Below are 16,371 nucleotides of genomic sequence, written 5' to 3'. Positions count from 1 at the left end.
GATATTAACATATCATTACTTCACAATTGCATGAACACATAGAGTAAAATACTGTACATTTTTCCAATTCCTTATCACATAACCAATAACCTGTTGGTGATAATCTCTTCAAACTTGTCATATAATTAATGTAAATGTTTGGCTGTTGAAATCTTAATGATTTCAACTCTCATTTTCATGCTAAATGCATTTGTTGGAGTCTTCAAGGTGTTCAAGTCATTCAGATGCAAAGAAGGGAGCCCAAGTATTAATGTGACTGGCTGGGAAAAGACCAAGAGGTGATCACGAGAGACAGAGAGTGTAGTAAAAGCCAGGATTTCAAGAGAAAGCTGATGAGTAAAGTACAAGATGATTGTACAACATCATGATTGTCAAAGACAAAGGAAGGAAAAAATTATTACAACCAGCCACTAGGCCTACTTAAATAGAAGTAGCTATCACTAAGAACATTTTTTGACAGTATTTTATTCACTGAGTGATGATGACAGCAATGAACATGGTACATGTAGCAGCACCTAAAGATAATTTCAAAGTAAACAAAAAAAATAAGTTAGTAAATACAATCAAAGGTTTTAACGTTACTTTTACCCATGACATAAAGACCAAAAATTGATCTATGATATTTAAAATAAACTAGGCAAAGCATATCTTATATATAAACATCTACACGTGGAAGTGTCGTGTCTGTCCGGCCCGGAAGTGAGAGGTGGAGCTGGGGTAAGGGCTCAGCCTCTGAGGAAATAGGAAACTAAATGTCTACACGTGGAAGTGTGTCTGTCTGTCTGTCCGGCCCGGAATTGCGAGGCTACTGCAACATGAAGCTCAGAGAGTAGGCAAGGCGGCCCCAAGTTAACGTATCGGAAGAAGAAAGCGACTCTGTTGCCAAAGTAAAACCACAGACAAAACAGAGAAACTCTTACACAAGCGAGACGAGCACATCGGAAAAATGAAACCTAGGAGAGAGATGCCCTGAGTAGTTGACATCTCTACATTTCAATTTTTTTTCTGACAATTTCAATAGTTTCTAGGAACCCGGCATTTTACAGCACGGGCTTACACCGCACATATAATATAAAAAGAGACTTCTTTCAAGACAAGACTATTCGGAAGAGGTTGGTTTCTGGTCATTTACATTACAGCATATTCATTAGAGATAGTTGAGTTTCGAAAGAAACGGGAGTACTAAATCCATGCCTTAATCTTAAAAATTAAAATAATGGTCTATTGTACATCTATGATTTTCATTGAGTGGTTCCATTTCTTAGCTCCTTACATATATGCAAGGCAAAGACTCTTGCTTCTTTTCACCCAAGAATGGCCATTTGTACAGTAGACCCAATTAGTGACTTCACCTTTGACATTCCATTCATCCATGTTTTTTATTTTTCAAAGCAAAGTCTCAGGATGTGTAAGGAGCATAAATTAAACCCCAAAGTGAAGTGCCAGGACATTCTAGGACATGCCCATATACACTTCTACACACCATGCCAATTAATCTGACATACATATTTTATGTGAGAGTCCCCTGATAAAAGCTCACATTAAGACAGATGAATATAAGCTCGACAGACTGTGCCCAGACCAGGAACTGAACCCTGGTCCTTATATCCATATGGCAGCTGCTGAAACCATTCTGTCACTATGTTTTTGCTTGAAACATTTGCTGCTTGATGAAATTTCATTGCAATGGGCTGACGGGCAGTCCAGGGCTGCTTTTTACCTTCTACTTTAATGCCGCTGGGGTTTGGCTGTAACCCCTCAAATGGCTTAAAATCAAGTTTTACAAAATTTTATACAATTTCAGAGGAATATGAGTGGAACTCTATAAAGACCTGAAAGCACATTTATACAAATTTGAAAAAAAAAATCATAGCAATTGCTATGTAATGTCTGTGGAATGCCACTTTTATGTTTTCAGGATCATATATATTATGTTTTACTTCATTTGGACTCACAGTTTTAAAGGAATCATTTTTTAAATAAAATGTTATACATGGGCAATAACATCAATCAGCTCAATCATAAAACCAATCTAAATCTGACCCAAAAGCTCATTGTATGTTGTGATGTACACTTATTGTTTTAATCCATTCTTCAAAAGGAGCTTAAGTGGTACAGTCTTGTTCAGATTTGAAAAAGTGACGTGTGCAATCAACAGTTATTGATATCAACGCAGGGTTACTATTGCTAAGAAACATGTTCTAAATTTGCCAATAAGGCATGTCCTTTGGTAGGTATAGGCTCAACATTATTGGTGACTGGCAGCTATGAAGGACCATTGATGAAATCTGAGGGTTTTTTCTTAAATTGAGCACTTTGGTTTTAGAGCAGCATTTTGGCACAGCACCCTGAACTGCTGTCTCATCAATCCAGTGTCCTGAGTTTGAATTTCATGCCTGGATGCCCTCTGTGCTAAATTTAGAAAATTACAGAATGTTTTCAAGGTCAGAACAAAAAAAATCAAAACAAGCGCTTTAAAATACTCAAGATTTCAGAAATATTTAAAAAAAAAAAAAAAGATACAATGAATTTACATATTTAAGAATCTTTAGATTGAGATCTTTAAAGTCATGAATGCAAACTAATTTTTGTTTAGTTTGTATGTTTTGTTCTTCTGTACCAGCTTCCATTATAAAAATGCTGAATATAACATCATCTTGTAATTGGTCATATCTGTTTACCAATATTGCTAAAGTGGTGCAGTGGTTGGCACTGCTGCATCACTGATCAAGTGTCCAGGGTTTAAATCATAGTTTTCGTGTAGATCTTGCATATTCTTCCAGTGTTTGTGTGGGTTTTCTCCAGATACAACAGATTTCCTCCTACACCCCCAAAGTCATATGCATTGTTAATTGGCAAATCTAAATTTGCTCCAAGTGGCTGTGTAAGTGAGTGTGTTCTAGGTTGGAATTGGCACATCAGGCACATTAGAGGCATCAACAACTCACACTGGCCAATTTATATTCACCACATTGGGATAAGGAAGAAAAATCACAGTATGTAAAGAAAAACTGACGTAAACACATGGATTGCCAGTAAACTCTATGCAGATTTTGTTCTGTTAGTGCCACAAAGTTCATGGCATGTTCGCAAACTACTTTAAATAGCACATATGTGACAAATGAAAACTCTAGTTAACTAAAGAGTACTTTAGTCCATCCCCTATCAAGCACATTTGTTCTATTTGATTGGATTAAGAAGTATTAGTTTGATAAATACTCTAATTGTGCCCATTAGGGTCTGGGAAGCAAAGGGAAGGAAAGAGCTGGAAGAAAGGAAGGATCTTCCTTGCTAGATGTCTGCTTATGCTGACATCCCTGCTGGGACAGCTTCAGGTTATTTACCTGGCAGGGAGGTGAATATAATGGTAGAATCGGGTTAGTCAATGGGCTCGGACTATTTGCTCACCCGATACGCTAGATGCTAGCCCTGTAGTCCCAAGAGGCAGCCCTCTTGGCTTCCGTAGGGACCACCAGGGGAGCTGCTGGGATTTTCAGATTCTTCTTCAAGGGAATTCCTTTGACCTGAAAGTCCTTTTAGTTGGTTATGCCCTAGCACTGGAAGTGCTCCCAGGTTTATAGATAAAAGAAGCCACTCGACCTCATCCAGGCAAGCTGCAGTTGGTTGTAGAGGACGGCCAAAGTTCATCTGGGGGGTGTTGAGAAGAAGAAAGTAAAAGAGGGGGAGAAAAAGAATGATACTGTGCTTGTACTATATAATACTTCATTCACATATTTGTAAAAGAAGAAAAAAATTGAATACTTCAGGTAAATGTAAAACAAGCTCGGAGTCTATAGATTTCAAAACAGAAGAGCCAGATATGCTTCATGCATTTGACACATTGAAGACTAATAAACCCACAAGGCCAGCAAGTTATTTTTAAGCCTTAATTAAGTACTAGGGGGCTTTGCTCACCAACGCCTCGGCCTGCGCCAAATCTTTTAATTCTCACGGATACACCTCTTCATTGGGAAGAAACACTACTCTTACCTGATGGCAACACAAAGACGATCTGCAAGTCTCCGACTTAAAGTTTAAATCCGAACAATATATTCAATCTCTTTTCACTGTTCCGTTATTTCCTCAAGTAATAATTTCCATTTGGTTGCGCTAATGCGATCTTCACTATAATTTTTTTGAGACTTTCAAATTTTAGTACTTTCATTACCTCTAACCTGCTCGGCATGTGTATCATGCCAACATTTTTGAACCTCTTTATGATGTACTACTTTGTCATCTAGTCTTTGTCTTTTTTTTCTGGGTCTGGGCCTGGTCAAATCTCTTGGCTGAAAGTCTTGTTGTGTGGAATTTGAAAGTATCTCTCTGAAAAAGTCACGTCTCATCCCAAGCTAAAAGGTCTTTCTCATCCCAGGATTTTTTTATATAATAGAGAGATATTCCATTAATCATTTCAAATAGGAGAATTATTTGGTGACTAGAAACTTGGAAATGTAACTCTAATCTGCTAGCAATTCTAGACCAATAACTGTAACTTCTATGAAGTGAAAAATACAAGAGTAGAAAGTAAAATAAGAAAAAATAGAAGACTACTTGCAGAGAAAAGCCAAGCAAAATGACACCTTTTATTGACTAACTAAAAAGATTACATACAATATGCAAGCTTTCGAGGCAACTCAGGGCCCTTCTTCAGGCAAGATGTAATACAGAAACTGAAGTTTCCTGTGTTTATATCCACACACTAGGACAAGAAACAACAATGGTAAATCTTTAAATGAAAAATCTTAAATGTAAAAATTGAACAGGTTAATTCAGGCTAAGATTAATTAAACAGGAGAGAGAGGAACAATGTATGGTCAAGATCTTTAGATAAGATAACTGTCCAACAAAGTCCTTTGAAGTTTTTGATGAGTTTTTCAAAACAATGCAGATCTGTAGTCAGGTTATCTGTGTCAGTCTGAGAGAAGCAAACAGTCATCATACCTGGCTATAAAACTCTTGTCTCTATTCAAGCATTGTTGTAATGTATTAAATTTTAACATGAGTTTAACTTCCCATTCTTTTCTCTCTTGCTGCGTTTTGAAGTTGTCCATAAGCACTGTGACTTTAAAATCCCTCTCACAGTGCCCATGGCTTGAAGTGGGCCGCTACAGGAACATCTGTGTTGCCATGTTTAATGTGGAATCTGTATAAATTCATTCTCTGGTGGAGTGTTTGTCCAGTTTCTCCCACATAGCATCCAGTGCAGTGCAGATGATCATCTAATGTTGTCTGCCTAATTCTCTGCATTATTAACCTTATATAAAAAAACTCGCCAACCTGTGGCGTACCATACGCCGCATAATCAGGCCGGTTTTTTAATGATTTTTAAGCACAGGGAGAAATGTCGGTAATGTAATAAATCAGCAAGAAAAGCAACATTGTAACAATGCATGGAACGAACCAACACACAATCGTCCATGACTGAAAACTGGCGGCCCGCCATCACTCATGTGCCCACTCCAACTCGTCACTTGAGTTGTTGTCATCTTTGCACAGTCCAGATGCACCTGTGACTCACGTAGACTTTCCATGTTCCTGCAGGAGCATCTAAGAAGACGCATGTTTGTCGCGGATGCGAATTGCTGTATGTAGCGTGTAAAACAGTTTGCTATGGTGCACGCGGTTGTGCGTCGTAACGGAAAACTCGGTTTTTAAAGACTGCTTACTTCATTGTGTTTTAACCTCAGTTGTAAAGGATTGTTTTAAGGATCCAATAGGATACCCCTCGCAAACCGTTTTACATGCTGCATATGGCGATTCACCTCCAGCGTCGCTCCTTCCTGCGTGAGCCATAGGTGTCTTACTTGTCAGTGGCTTAGTGAATCCACGCCCCTTCCGGCGTGCTTTCCATGGGTGTCTTGTCTTTCCATGGGTGTCTTGCCTAAGTGAATTATATATATAGATTATAACCTATTATTTTTTACATTTAAGATTTTTCATATAAAGATTTACAATTGTTGTTTCTTGTCCTAGTGTGTGGATATAAACACAGGAAACTTCAGTTTCTGTATTACATCTTGCCTGAAGAAGAGCCCTGAGTTGCCTCGAAAGCTTGCATATTGTATGTAATCTTTTTAGTTAGCCATTTTGCTTGGCTTTTCTCTACATTCATAATGGCTAACACGGTACAACACCCTAGTACTACAGACTACTTGCATGAAAATAAAATACAAATATCAGCCAGCATAAGTTCATGAGAGGAAGATCTTGCCAAACCAATCTGTTAGACTTGTCTGAACAGCCAGCAGTAGCAGACAAAAGCAATGCATACAATTTTATTTGCTTACATTTCTAAACAGGCTTTGACACCAGAATCATTTGACTTACAAGTTAACTTACAAAAATGAATTTCAAGTTTGTTATTTTGTTCAGAAGAAAATTGTACAGATAGAGGAGAATACAGTACTGACTGTGCAGGGTTGCAACACTTGTTTTTACAATTGGAATCAGAGGATACAGTACAGGTGAAATCAGGGAAAGCAAGGTAAGGTTGTAACAAGGAGAGCAGAAATATAGTAAACTAAGCCCAGGATCTAATACAGAAAGAAGTGAGAAGATCAAAAGCCAGAAAAAATCAAACTGTGCCAAAATAAACTTGAATGCAGTAGTAAATCATAGTCAGGGAAAGAAAGGATTTTGAAAGCAAAGACCCTTTCAATGAACTAACAAACAGCTTACTGAATATTTAAAGCTGAATCCGGAATCTCGGACAACCAGGAAATGCACAATACTGGTCTTTATTCCTTTGACATGCTGATTTCACATTCAACACACTTCTTTTTGACCTTTTCTTAGTAACCATCGCGAATAAAGTCCCAAAATAGAGCCACCCATTAATAAAAAATAATATTCACTATGGGAGAATTTTGAAAAATACTAACATAAGTAAAAATGTATTGAAACCAAAGATAATTGTGACCATTGGAAAAATGGGTCTCAGAAAACCCAAAATTATGCTTCAATTATTTTTTGAGCTGCAGTAACCATTTACAAATATTAAAAGTGATAGTCATGACAAATAATTCACACAGGGTGGGGTCTGTCCTTGGACTGTTCCTCTTCCTAATTCATAGTGATCACATAGATTTTGGTACAGTCAGTAAACTTGTAAAATTTACAGATTACACTAACAATCAAGACATAGCAAGTACTGAGTAGGCAACAAAAACAATCTATCTATATAAAATGAGAAAATGTCCGGCGTCCAGCATCCAAGCCCAGGTGAAATGTTGTTCAGCGTCCACAAGAGTGCTGCAATGTCTGATGAAGAAAGGCAACAAGACACACAAAGAAAGAGGGACATAAGGCCTAACATATCTGGCCAGCAGAGGTTACTTATTGCACACTGTGATGAGAAATAGATGGACTTACCATAATTAATACCATAATTAAGGGGTATTTGGCTATGCTAGTTCATAATGATCTGGACAATCTTCAAAATGACAAAATCATTTACAAATGCAACATAATGTGGAAAAAGTTCAAAGCATTATTTTCAAGCAAAGGGAATACTTATTACAGATAACAATGGGAGGCTTAGTCCTACAGGAAAAGAAACCCTGCAAAGGAATTATGATTTTATAATGATGTGACTGTTATAACTTTCCTGATGAAATGACAAATAGAAACAATTACTTTCTTTTTTTCTAAGAGACAAAGACATTAATTGAGGAAACAAATCAAATATAGATTTCAGAAACACAGAAATCTATAGGACAACTTCCAAAATCAAAACCAAAATGTTAAACGTGTAGTTTAAAATACTTAGTCAAGTGTGAGTTACCTGCTAAGTGCGTGTGAGTGTGGGACCTGCATTATCCTTGTGTCCCACTCAGGGATACTTTCGATGTTGCCTGACTCAGTTCAACCTTAAACTTTTGTTAAGTGTTTTATGAAAATGTAGGGCTGGATAAACACATGCAAGAATACTAAGAATATCAAACTGAAAATAAAGCATATCATTAAACAAACTATTTTAAACACACTTTCATACCTGACATACAGTAACTGGTAAGCATAAACGACACGATTTAATATTTGAGAAATATACACCATGACTTGAAATGGATTAGCAATTAATAATACAGTAAGACTAGAAAACATAGTACACTGCCATAAGTTACTGTACTGTACTTTAGATGCCCATAGTAGTGAAATTGAGTAGTTTTTGTTCAACAAATGTTAATATTATATTAGGTATTGTAAATTGGAAAAATGTTTAAGTCAATAATTGTTAAGGTCCACATTATTATCTGTTTGATTATAGAAAATAGAACTATGCATTTGGCCTTCTAATATAATTGAAAACAGCAGGGAGCATTTTTTTTTCCCTAAACAGCTGATGTACACTGAACATTAGAACATCATGACAGACTAAACAAGGGCAGGCCATTCAGCCCAACAAAGCTCACCAGTCCTATCCACTTAATTCGTCCAAAATAACATCAAGTCTAACTCTGAATGTCCCTAAAGTCCTTCTGTTTACCACACTACCTGGTAACTTATTCCATGTGTCTATGGTTCTCTGTGGAAAGAAAGAACCTGTTGGCTTAGGTCTTACTTTTAGGTAATAACACTAATGGTAATGGCAGTTCTTTAGCTATCACGAGGACTACAATCAGTACTGGTCCTAATACTGCAGTGCTTACACCAATTGCAATGTATCTGCCAATATAAAGCTACATTTTAGCGTCTTCTTACAGCTTGATTTTACATGAAAACAATTAAACATTACCACTATGCAGCCTGCCTCCAAACCTCAAGGTTGTTTTCAGAATCTGTTCTGACAGGTAATATCACAATAACAGCAATGATGGAGTGAGGCTCTGACAGTATAACAGGCCCCTTAAATGTGGCCAGGTATTATTGACACCTACATGGAAAAGATGCTTTATAAATTAACTATTACTATTATTATTATTATTATTATTATTATTATTATTATTATTATTATTATTACCTGTGGAATGAATTCCTTTGAAGTTGTTGTTCGGCAGGTACACATTCTGGAGGACAGTGAAGTGATCATCAAAGTAGATCCGTAGAGAAACTGAGAAAATCACAATCCCTAACAGCTGAAAAGAGAAAGAAGAGCAGAAAGTACATGGGACGGTTCAGCGACTGAAGAAGAAAGAGCAAGCAGTTTATGTTCTAATAAGACAAAGGGGAAATTTGCATTGTCATGAATCACATTTTTACATTTTCATGACTGGCAATGGTACTTCAGCTAATTTGATTAGTTGGATTACTATAATTTTCTAAGAGCTAAATGTTCTCAAGTGTGAAACAACAACGGAAGCTGATTGTGTGAGCTGAAATTTTCATTCACTCTCCATCTCCTTGCCCTGAGCTGTAGTGGTAACACACTGAGATAGCCAAACCAAACTGCTCTGTCTCTTAAAGCAGCCTTTAGGCAGTTCTTACAAATTTCCAGGCGTTCCCTAAATGTTAAATGACCTTGCTGTGCAAAGAGACAGGCTAATAAAAACATTTCATATGTGTCTCTTACCACTCTATTGGACTAAGTGAACAAGACATTCATATCATTCCACAAGAAATGCACTGCAGTTTCGCACTAGTAAGTGTTGCTACCTCATTTCTTTCTGTGTGACAGAGTCTTCATCATGTCTGAAGTGGCTTTAAGCCTGTTTTCTTTAACATTACATAGCCCAATGCGTTAAATTAACCAATACTTTTAATTGTCCATATTGTGTGTATCCTTTTGTTAACTGGTATCCCATTCAAGGTAGGTTCATGCTATTTACTTGATGCTTCTATGATGACCTGCGAATTCTAATAACCCTCTAGTGGTCTAAGTAGAATTACAGGATGAATAAATTAACTTGGGCGGCACAGTGACGCAGTGGGTATTGCTGCTGCCTCGCAGTTAGGAGACCTGGGTTCGCTTCCCAGGTCCTCCCTGCGTGGAGTTTGCATGTTCTCCCCGTGTCTGCGTGGGTTTCCTCCCACAGTCCAAAGACATGCAGGTTAGGTGCATTGGCGACTCTAAATTGTCCCTAGTGTGTGCTTGGTGTGTGGGTGTGCGCGCACAGCGGTGGGCTGGCGCCCTGCCTGGGGTTTGTTTCCTGCCTTGCACCTTGTGTTGAATGGGATTGGCTCCAGCGGACCCCCGTGACCCTGTAGTTAGGAGATAATGGATGGATGAATTAACTTTTGCAGTTTAGAATCACCAGTTCACCTAACCAGCAGGGAGGAAAAACTGAGACACAGAGAGAATGTGCAAACTACACATAGACGATGACTAGGCACAGGATTCAAACCTAGGATACTGGATTTGTGAGAAAAAGGTTCAAACCACCAGACCATCATGCTGCCTCTATCATTAATGTAGTGCTTCCAAAATATGGTCATGATTGGAGTGCCACTTCTTTGTAACATACCCCATGCATTCATAGTTGTCTATGTGAAAAAGTACTTTGTAACATCTGTCCATCCATCTTCCTAAACCGCTTGTATGAAATGAATCCTTAGCCAACTTCAATCTAGTCTCCTTTTATAAGTTTAAACACTGCTGTGAGGCCACCTTTTAATCAACACCTTCTTAATGTGAAAGGTCTCAGCTTCTGCAGTCTTTCCTCATACTTCACACCCCTCACAGACCTGGAATCATTCTAGTGGCTTTTCTTTGATATTCATTAACTCGGTTAGGCTGAATCCTCATAACAACACTAGAGCTTGCCACTGCATTCTAGCACACTTGTCTAGTAAGCACACAAACAAGGCACACATTCACAACATATACAGTACCTGTAACTGAGGCTTGTAGAGGAAACAGACAGCATTGCTTCTTACATGTGAAGACAGGCCACATAAATAATGAGACAGAAGAAAGACAATATTTATATTTACCGTGATGAACAAGTTGTTTATTAAAAGGTAGGTTTTCGCCACTCGCACCCAAAACTGCATCTGCATTGCTACCCAGGTGGCTCCGTAGCTCCTGCGTGTGAGCAGTGACACTTTAGGTCTGTCTGTTTCTTCTGACAAGCTGTTCTTATCTTTGTTAGCAGCCTTCTCTCGCTACACCACAAAGGGCTTCTGGGAATCAGTGGCCCCTGTTGTAAAAACTGACAGGCGAAAGGAAATGGCACATAAGACCTATTTATAGATTGTTTCACTATTATTAATTGAGAGTCTGAAAATAAAGATCCATCCTTTACAGGATATGGGATAGAAGTAGCACCACAGTACATTAGAACTATTAGGACTGACTGCCGTATCTTTCAAATACACACATATGTTATCAGTGACATGCTGCTGTCACATATACTGTCATCTGAAAAGGAAGCCAGTAGCAGCCTGTGCCAAGAAAGGCTGTCGCCATAATATTGGCCATTCTTAGTTGTTGCATTGGTTTGGTTTCACATTGACAGCAACTTCTACACAAGCACACTTTTTCTGTGACTGCCTCAGATGCATATTTACAAAGCGGTGTGGTTCTGGATCTTCTTCTTCTTTCGGCTGCTCCCGTTAGGGGTTGCCACAGCGGAATAAGACTCCGTATTTATGGTCCATATTTATGGCTGCAATGTTAGTTGATTTTGCCTTTGGTATGAGAGTACAGGGAAAGATTAAGACATTAGATCAGATAAAAGTGTGACCCCTTGTATAACTGCCTAGGAGTGTCTGAAGAGTCCACTGAAAGACAAGATAACTTCACCCTTAATATCTGGTTGGAAGTGAGGTGTAATTATAGTGTACCCACCTCATTACATGAGACTGAATATACACAGTGAGGTCAATTCTGAACTCTTCCTAGGCTGTAGAGAGCTGCATAATTTCTTAGGACATGAGAAATGAAAATGCGCTGGCATGAGGCTCAGAATGTTTCTGCAACCCACTTGGTGGCACTACATAGTCTTGAAAGGAGAAGAAGTGATTGGATTACCCTTATAGGATGGGCAAGACGGAGGATTCTGAAGTGACCCGGCCTTTATAGGGGCAGGGGTGCAGGAGTCTCAGTGAGTTGCCTGAAGTCACTGTGGCCTGCTGGTCCTGAGTGTTATAGACCAAACCTTGGCCTGATCCTAGAGGTAATTAAAGGCTTGGCAACAGCTGACCCCTAGGATGAGAATTAAACTTGTCCTTTAGCCAGAGCCTAAGTGAATCTAGATGTATCATGGGAGAGGAACTTGGCAAGGGTTCAAAGGTAGGAAGAAGAGAGGCCACAACAGGGAAAATATGAGATGAAAAGTGCAGCAGGATTATTTCCATGAAGGGCAGTTGGATGAACTACCTTACCATAAACAGCAGCTTGTGCTATTTTGTGTTTGCTGTTTGTAGTTTATGTTTCTCCTGTTATTCATCTTTTAATTATGTGTTCTACAGCATATATACTGTATATTCAAATGTATAGATTCTGACATCTTATAGCTCTGCAGTGAATAATGTGGGTTCAGAGAGTAAAAACTGCAAAAACAAACAGAAAATGATAAAAATCTTTACCGCTGAAATGGCGCTAACCTACTACACATCAACAGCCTAGAATAATCATCCATCCATTTTCCAACCCGTTGAATCCGAACATAGGGTCACGGGGGTCTGCTGGAGCCAATCCCAGCCAACACAGGGCGCAAGGCAAGAACCAATCCCGGGCAGGGCGCCAACCCACCACAGACACACACACGCACACCCACACACCAAGCACACACTAGGGACAATTTAGAATCGCCAGTCCACCTAGCCTGCATGTCTTTGGATTGTGGGAGGAAACCGGATTGAAAAATAATTATAATCTTTTTTGTGATTGTGACAAGCAGCCTAGGTCTCAGCACCAGCTAACCCAAATGCCTATGAGTGGATCCCAGGAAAGAAACATGAAAATTCCTTTGAGGAAGCATATACCCCAAGAATAGAATGAGAGGCCACCAATTATTGTATAATCCTGTTGTATAAAAAGAGTGATAGGACTGATCCAAGTACCTATGGGCCAGTAAGCTTAACGTACATCACAGGTCATTTAATGGAAGCTATTATTAAGGAAAAGAATGAGAAACACATGTCTAACAAAGATGTATCAGCAAAAAGTCAAAGTGGGTTCAGACGAGAAAGGTCATATATCTCTAATATGCTGGAATTCTATTTGTTTTTAATTGGACTCCTAGCCTAATTAAGTGTGCTGTTATTTCATAGTTTCTGTGTTTTATGGTCAATGTAGAAATTACAAAACTAAGTTTGCACTAAGCAGGTATATGGGAATAATGTAGAGTTATTTTTTTTTTAACTTTTAATATATATCTTCACACTGCTTTCCATTCCACTTTTCCAGGTGTTCTAATTATTGAATCCATTATTACTAATTAGCAGGCCTGATGCTGAAGTAGTTGCAGCCTTTCATCATTCAGTGTTGTTTGCCCAGGTGTCTTCTCTACTTATTTTTAATCTTAGCATATAATGATGAGAGCAAACTACACAAAAGAAGGGCAAAATAATAGGAAAACAACAAAAGAGAGTACAGCATTTATAGAAATATTTCTAAATGCTTTATAAATGTAAAAATCATACTGCTGTGTTTTTTCTCTTCTCTTTTCTGAATGCAAACAAAACACACAGAGTAAATCATGAAAAACGGCAACGGATGAAATGTAATGATGAAAATAGATAGTCCAGAGATCTGCACATTGAATAGGAATGTAAAGATAATCCTACCGCTTGTTCCTGAAATGGTGAAGATGGGTGGACGGGTTCAGGAGCGCTCCTTCCTTTGCAGGATGGCCGTGAATCCACTTACAGTCCTCATGTACACAGACAGACAGCAGACAATCCAGAAGCATGAAACGATCCAGGACAAAATGAATAAGTACAGGTAACCCAACAGAAGGAAAGCAGACAGGAACTTGTAAAACAAATTACTAAAACTTTCTTTTTGCTTTTGGTCACTGGTCCCCTTTTTAAAAACCTCGCTGACATCGTTTGACCCCAACAGCCCCAGCACCCTTAGCAGAAGACCAATCAGAGCCACTGTAGGGACTGCTGGGAGTTACACTTTCATATTCTATTGGCTACTTTCAACATCCAATCCACGTTTTCCAATACAGTTGCTTCCTGGTCTCTCTACAGTGCAGTATTACCATAATAAAAGCCATAAAAAATGCGGAGAATATTTGAGGTTTCCGCTAACAATTATTAGATAGGTTCTAAGGAAAAATCCTCAAATGACTGAGGCCGCGAACTCTGAACCAGGACTTTGCAGGGGTCTACTATGTGTGTATATATATATATATATATATATATATATATATATATATATATATATATATATATATATATATATATATATATATATATATATATATATATATATAGTCACACACAAGTGTTTAGGGGACAACTAAAGGGCCTGAATAAATTTAATTCCACGCTGGACCATGGGGTGGTAAAGGGTACTAATTCTCTCTCAATTCCTTGCAGACCATTCTCGGGAAATCTCGCCTGGTTCCAGGGCAACCAATGATGTCACTACCTGTTCCGGTCCCTGATGACATCACATCCTTGGCGAACATTTAAAAGCTGCAATCTTTTTTTTTTTTTTTGAAATTTTATTCATTTTATTGCAATCATTCCATACAAATCAATCAATTTTTACAAAATGTAGGATTGAGAACAAGTCGACCCCCAACCCTGAGAGAGAGAGCAAGGCCAACGGAGTAAATCTCAAGGCTTGTAAACATACCTAAATTGATGAGTTTGATAAGCCAATAGAGATGAATGGAGAAGAAAAAGAAATACAGAAATAATTGCTTCCTCTGTGCTTTAAGAGCTTATTCTAAAATATTACTGATTAGATCCTGCCATGTTTTGAAAAAAATCTGTACAGATCCTCTAACTGAGTATTTGATTTTTTCCAATTTCAAATAGTATAAAACATCGGTTTCCCACTGACTTAAAAGAGGAGAGTTAGGTAGGGTCGCTCTTTGGATACGTGGATGTTTTGAGTTCCAAATAAATGAGGTTATTGTTGAATCTAATTGCTTAAAAAATGATTTATTGGTGTATATTGGAATGTTTTGAAATAAAAAAGGAGCTTAGGAAGAATATTTATCTTAACAGTGTTAATTCTTCCAGCTAGAGTGAGATGAAGGGTTGACCGTCTATGGAAGTCTTGCTTAATTTTTTCCATGTAGACGGCGAAATTTTGTTGATGAAGAGCTTTGTGTTTACTTGTAATGTTTACCCCGAGGTATTTAAACTGATCTGCAATGATAAAAAGTAGGGTATCTAATCTAATATTATATGCTTGAGAATTCACTGGAAAGAGCAGACTTTTATTTAGATTAATTCTGAGACCAGAGATCTTTTGAAATTCTGTAAGTGCTGTTAAAACTGCAGGCACAGAATTTTGTGGGTCTGATATATACAGTACCATATCAGAAATTTTCTGTTCCAGTCCTTCTCTGATAATCCCCTTTATCTGATCAGCATTTCGACAGTGTATTGCCAGTGGTTTAATGGCGATTGCAAACAGCAGCGGTGACAAGGAGCATCCTTGTCTGGTACCACGTTCTAGTTTAAAGTAGTCTGAACAAATGTTGTTGATACAAATTGAAGCTTCTGGATTGGTATACAGTAGTTTGATCCATGCACAAATGTTCGGGCCAAACCCAAATTTCTCCAATGTAGTAAAAAGGTATTGCAGTTCAATCATGTTGAATGCTTTTTCTGCATCCAATGATAATAATATTTCTGGGGTGTTTTTGAGAGTATTTTAACGTCATTATTCAAAAGTGAAATTGGTCTGCATGATGCACATTGTAATAAGTCCTTATTTTGTTTAGGAAAAACGGTGATTAATGCTTGGCGAAAAGTTTGAGGAAGAGTTTGATTATCTATGGCTTCTGTAAATGTTGCTAATGGGAGGGGAGCTAGCTGAATGGAGAATTTCTTATAAAATTTTGCAGGGTAGCCATCAGGGCCTTCTGCTTTCCCGCCTTGAAGTGACTTTATAGCATCTAGTAATTCTGATAGCACCAGAGATTTATCGAGTTCCTCTGCACTTAAAGTGTCTATTTGTGGTATCTGTAATGTATCCAGAAATGCATTAGATTGTGTGTTGTCTTCTTTAAACTCAGTAGAATATAAGGATTTATAGTAGTCTCTAAATGTGTGCATTATATTTTTGTGGTCGATGATTTTGTCTCTGTTCGTGTTGGTGATTACTGGGATTGTGTTGCGGACTTCTTGCTTGTGAATTTGTTGAGCTAAAAGCTTATTAGCTTTCTCTCCGTGTTCATAGTAATGATGTCTGGATTTATAAATTAGTTGTTCAGTTTCTTTAGTTGTCAAGAGGTTTAGTACTAAATTCAGCGCCTGCCTTTTCCTATGTAGAGCCTCTCTTGGCAGCCTGGCATGTTC

The 16,371-nt window shown here is 38.1% G+C and overlaps 1 protein-coding gene across 3 annotated transcripts in view; it reads right to left on the bottom strand.

Moving 5' to 3' along the window:
• LOC120529505 (tetraspanin-32-like) overlaps window positions 1-11,094 on the bottom strand; it is a 106,972-nt gene extending 95,878 nt beyond the window's left edge. Inside the window, exons 1-2 of one of the 3 annotated variants that reach the window (XM_039753374.1) lie at window positions 10,870-11,094; window positions 8,960-9,074 (exon numbers count right to left, since the gene is read on the bottom strand). In XM_039753374.1, the coding sequence (XP_039609308.1) occupies window positions 8,960-9,074; window positions 10,870-10,935 (181 nt within the window). In that variant the 5' untranslated portion in view covers window positions 10,936-11,094. The remainder of the gene's footprint in view (window positions 1-8,959; window positions 9,075-10,869) is intronic. The other 2 variants (XM_039753383.1, XM_039753364.1) reach the window with 2 other exon arrangements.
• Window positions 11,095-16,371: the final 5,277 nt, after the last annotated feature.

This window comes from Polypterus senegalus, chromosome 1 (assembly GCF_016835505.1).
Source record: "Polypterus senegalus isolate Bchr_013 chromosome 1, ASM1683550v1, whole genome shotgun sequence".
In the NCBI taxonomy this organism is placed as follows: Eukaryota; Metazoa; Chordata; class Cladistia; order Polypteriformes; family Polypteridae; genus Polypterus; species Polypterus senegalus.
This window is presented reverse-complemented; position numbering and strand designations above follow the sequence as displayed.